The sequence below is a fragment of the Cylas formicarius genome, unplaced genomic scaffold (assembly GCF_029955315.1).
Source record: "Cylas formicarius isolate icCylForm1 unplaced genomic scaffold, icCylForm1.1 PGA_scaffold_10__41_contigs__length_53128322, whole genome shotgun sequence".
Lineage (NCBI taxonomy): Eukaryota > Metazoa > Arthropoda > Insecta > Coleoptera > Brentidae > Cylas > Cylas formicarius.
In genome coordinates this window covers 24720184-24724328 of record NW_026844214.1, presented here as the reverse complement: position 1 = coordinate 24724328, position 4145 = coordinate 24720184, and the positions used below count along the sequence as shown (strand labels likewise).

At 35.8% G+C, this 4145-nt stretch overlaps 1 protein-coding gene across 1 annotated transcript; it reads left to right on the top strand.

The window, feature by feature from the left end:
* Positions 1 to 247: 247 nt before the first annotated feature.
* LOC132698094 (inactive selenide, water dikinase-like protein) lies at positions 248 to 3490 on the top strand. Its single transcript, XM_060663961.1, has 3 exons — positions 248 to 690; positions 863 to 1267; positions 2437 to 3490. Exons 1-3 carry the CDS (start codon positions 385 to 387, stop codon positions 2947 to 2949), a joined length of 1224 nt encoding a protein of 407 aa, XP_060519944.1. The 5' UTR covers positions 248 to 384; the 3' UTR covers positions 2950 to 3490.
* Positions 3491 to 4145: the final 655 nt, after the last annotated feature.

Here is a 4145-nt window from a genome sequence, read left to right as displayed (position 1 = left end):
AACTATTGAATAAGAATACATATATTTTGAACCTTCCTAAGTCGATTATATTTTTTGTAAATTATATTCTTCCATTAGTTAAACATCAGCAATTGCGTATAATATTAAATATCTTGGCATTTCATTATTTCAACGAGTTTTATTATTACGAGCAGAATTTTCTGGACTAAACTTTTGACAACTTCAAGTATAAAACATCAATAAATCTAACCAATGACCGCGTTGCTGAGATCCCGCCATGCGCATACGACTCTTATTTCAGTGGTAACGGGCGCCATTTTACAAGCGTTGTGTGATTGTTTGAGAAACGCTCTCGAGAAGCCAGTGTTTTTAACACGCTAGTACGAGTCGAATTTAAAATATAGTTTCCAAACAAATACCGGCATGGGCGATTATCAAGTTGCGGGTGTTCAACAGGACGCTTTGGGGGCAGTTCAGCTTGAATTGGGTGGAAATCCTAATGCCTTGGCGCTTCGCCGGCCTTTCGACCCATTAGCCCACGATTTAGAAGCTAGTTTTAGGTTGACACGTTTCGCAGATTTGAAAGGCCGTGGATGCAAAGTGCCCCAGGAAGTACTCAACAAACTGGTTGAGGGGCTGCAGCAGGACTACAATAGCGGTGGCGATCATGAACACGCTCATTTCATGCATATGGCCATCCCGCGAATTGGTATTGGCCTTGATTGTTCGGTAAGTTGAAAGAAGTTGATACATACCGGCTTTTGTTCACATCGCCTTCCTGCGCCCTTACTGCGATTGGTTAAGTTTTATTTTGAAAAGTTTTTTGGAAAATGTTTTTGGTACAGTTATTATTCAAAATTACTTTTGATTTTTAAGAAATATATAACATTTTTTTAAAAAGGTTACTCCTCTGCGCCATGGCGGTCTGGTACTCGTTCAAACGACGGACTTTTTCTACCCCTTGGTTGACGACCCCTATATGATGGGCAAAATTGCTTGCGCTAATGTGCTTAGCGATTTGTACGCTATGGGAGTTACTGAATGTGACAATATGCTCATGTTATTGGGTGTTAGCACCAAGATGACTGAAAAGGAGCGCGACGTAGTTATTCCATTGATTATGAGAGGATTCAAGGACTCTGCTTTGGAAGCTGGTACAACAGTTACTGGTGGACAGACTGTGGTCAACCCGTGGTGCACAATTGGGGGAGTTGCATCCACTGTCGCCCAACCAAATGAGTATATTGTGCCAGATAATGCTGTTGTTGGAGATGTCTTAGTGCTGACTAAACCATTGGGCACGCAAGTAAGTTGATTTGTTCTATATATTGTTTGTGTTTAATTAAATTTATGCCGGTTTATTTGATTTGTATTTGTGTTATTTATGTAATGTTGCTTGAAATACGTGGTCATTTTCACATTAAAAAAAGGTAATCTTCACTTTGTAGTTAAATGATAACAATGGAAATGTCAATAAATCGTCAATATTTGTTAACAAACCAGACTACTTTTCAAATTTCTATACTTGTGTAATTTTTCAGTTTCCATATGTACAATATAATAATAATTCTTAATTTTGTATTCTCTATTCTCCAACTTGTAAGGTAAAAATAAGCAGTTTATTGATATCAGACAAATTTCCAAGTGTAATCTGTCTAGAAAATCATTTGTCCTAGTTGAATTTTTGTAGTTTATTAAAATTAAGCAAAATTTGAAAATAATTAATAATTTTTGGTAAAGGAAATATTTTTAGTCGGTATGTATTATAAAAAAATATTGGGAACTGGGTAAGGGATATGTTTTTTAAGTTCATCCATTTACTATTAGCTTAGAAACCAGAGCTCTAAGAGGGGCTTGGTTTTCATATGTCAATTGAAAATTCTGTCAGGTACAATTCCAGATGTTAAAATAATTGTTTTGGTAGATAGTATACATTGGTCTTAAAGCAAAGGTTAGAAGGATGTCTATAACAAAACTGAGACAGCTAAAAAATACAACTCTTACCAAATATTTGCCTGTTGCTCTTTGATCTTTTTTTGAAATAGAGAATTTACACTGATATTCTAAAAACCAAAGTGAAAAGTACAAGGCAAATCATGGAGCCACAGACCTGTAGCCCGTAGTACACCTGTTAGCTCCAAATCAAAAATAAATGGATTGGTATTTAGATATAAATACCAATACCAAATTTTAGATGATTCTATCAGAGCAGATTCTTATACGTTAAGATCAAGAATTAAAAGCACAAGCATAAACAGCATAAGACTAATTTTAATTCAAGGTCACTTGCTGGATTAGATTATGGTAGAAAAGTAAGGTATTTATTTGTGCTATGTTTCTTATATGTATAGAAAATATCCAGCATATATTTGAATTTTTCGGTAATAAGTTAATTAATTTTACAAATTATTGAATTGATTTTTTACTTCCATGATGGTTGGATCATTAAAGTGATTATCATTATTCTAATGCCAGGTTGCAGTAAATGCTCATCAATGGTTGGACCAACCAGAACGTTGGAACCGAATAAAGCTCGTCGTGAGCGAGGAAGATGTCCGAAAAGCCTACCACCGTGCCATGGATTCCATGGCCCGACTTAATCGCATAGCCAGCCGACTGATGCACAAATACAACGCTCATGGCGCGACCGATGTGACAGGCTTTGGCCTCCTGGGACACGCGCAGACGTTAGCTTCCCACCAGAAGAACGAGGTGTCGTTTGTGATTCACAATCTGCCCGTTATCGCGAAAATGGCGGCAGTGGCGAAAGCGTGTGGTAACATGTTCCAGTTGCTTCAGGGAAACTCGGCCGAAACCTCCGGCGGGCTTCTGATCTGTTTGCCCAGAGAACAGGCTGCCGCTTACTGCAAGGATATCGAAAAACAAGAGGGCTACCAGGCCTGGATCATTGGCATCGTGGAGAAGGGCAATCGAACGGCTCGAATCATTGACAAACCACGAGTCATTGAAGTGCCGGCTAAAGAATAATTCTACCCGTATATATATATGTTATGTATTTTTACATATGGCGAGCCGTTAATTTTCTAACCGCCCGCGTCATATGGAGACAGCTTTTAGTTTCCTATTATTGTTTTATGAATTTGAAAGTAGCATTTAATAAATATCGAAAATCATTTTTATTACTTTTGTTCATATGGTACAGACGCGTTTTTTTTTTAATTTGTGAACGTTTTTAATTTACGCCAGCCTAGGCCAGTCTCTTCTGAAAAGAAAAAGGTTGTCTCTTGTATTATGTCATAGCCCGATACGCTTATAGGTTCATGCATTAAAGTCTTTTCGGTGAATTTTAGCGGATGGGATCCGTTTGAATTATCGGTGCATTTGTTTCTATTTGTAAAATTGGTCTGGTCTATATGTATGGAGGATATGAGTCAGCAAAGAGGGCACACTCAAAAATATATATGTTTTCAATCATATTTTTCTTTGCAAGATATTTTTCGTATGAAAGAAATTTGTGGTATTTTGTATAATAATTTTTAAAATATAATTAATAAACTTTGAAAGAATTCTTATGTGATTTTATTGTCGACAAGTTTTTATTATACAGGGTGAGTTTTATGTATCTCGGAAACTGTAACAGGTACTAAAAAGCTTAAATGGAGAAGTTTTTAACTTCTACTTGAAACCTTTTTTCAAGATTTGACAGCTGTCAATGGATATTTAAAAAAATGTCGTTAATATTACTTGTAGGAGAAAATAATAAATACAAAAGTTTTAAGAAAGACGCTTGTAATTTCTGACATGAAAAACTTAGTTTTTTTTAATTCTGAATCCTATTAAGTTTTATCTATTAAATAGACAATTTTCATTAGTTGTCTATGAAAAAAAGATTATTACATAAAACTTCTGTTTTCTGTACTTTTCAAAAAAACTTCACAGTCTACTGTGATATTATTTACAAAACTTATGGGTTCCTCCTGTGTCGGTTGTTGTTGTTGAGTTTCAGTTAAGCTCTGAAGAAGCCAACAGGATGATTGGCGAAACGCCAATAAGTTCGACTCAACAACTGATGCAGGAGGATTTCAGAAGTTTTGTATAAAGTATCAAAGAATACTATTTCATTATTTGGACAACTTTTTTTCTTGTGTCTTTCATATCCGGGAGTAGTATCCATCTAGCCATGGTGGTCTTCCAGAAGCAATTTCCTGTTTTATATTTTGTGC

What these genes read in the sequence shown, in the direction of transcription:
- LOC132698094 (XM_060663961.1), top strand. Translation starts at nt 385, where the DNA reads ATGGGCGATTATCAAGTTGCGGGTGTTCAACAGGACGCTTTGGGGGCA. An exon ending in GTATTGGCCTTGATTGTTCG is followed by an intron (nt 691 to 862) that starts GTAAGTTGAAAG and finishes TTTTTTAAAAAG; the next exon opens with GTTACTCCTCTGCGCCATGG. An exon ending in CTAAACCATTGGGCACGCAA is followed by an intron (nt 1,268 to 2,436) that starts GTAAGTTGATTT and finishes TTCTAATGCCAG; the next exon opens with GTTGCAGTAAATGCTCATCA.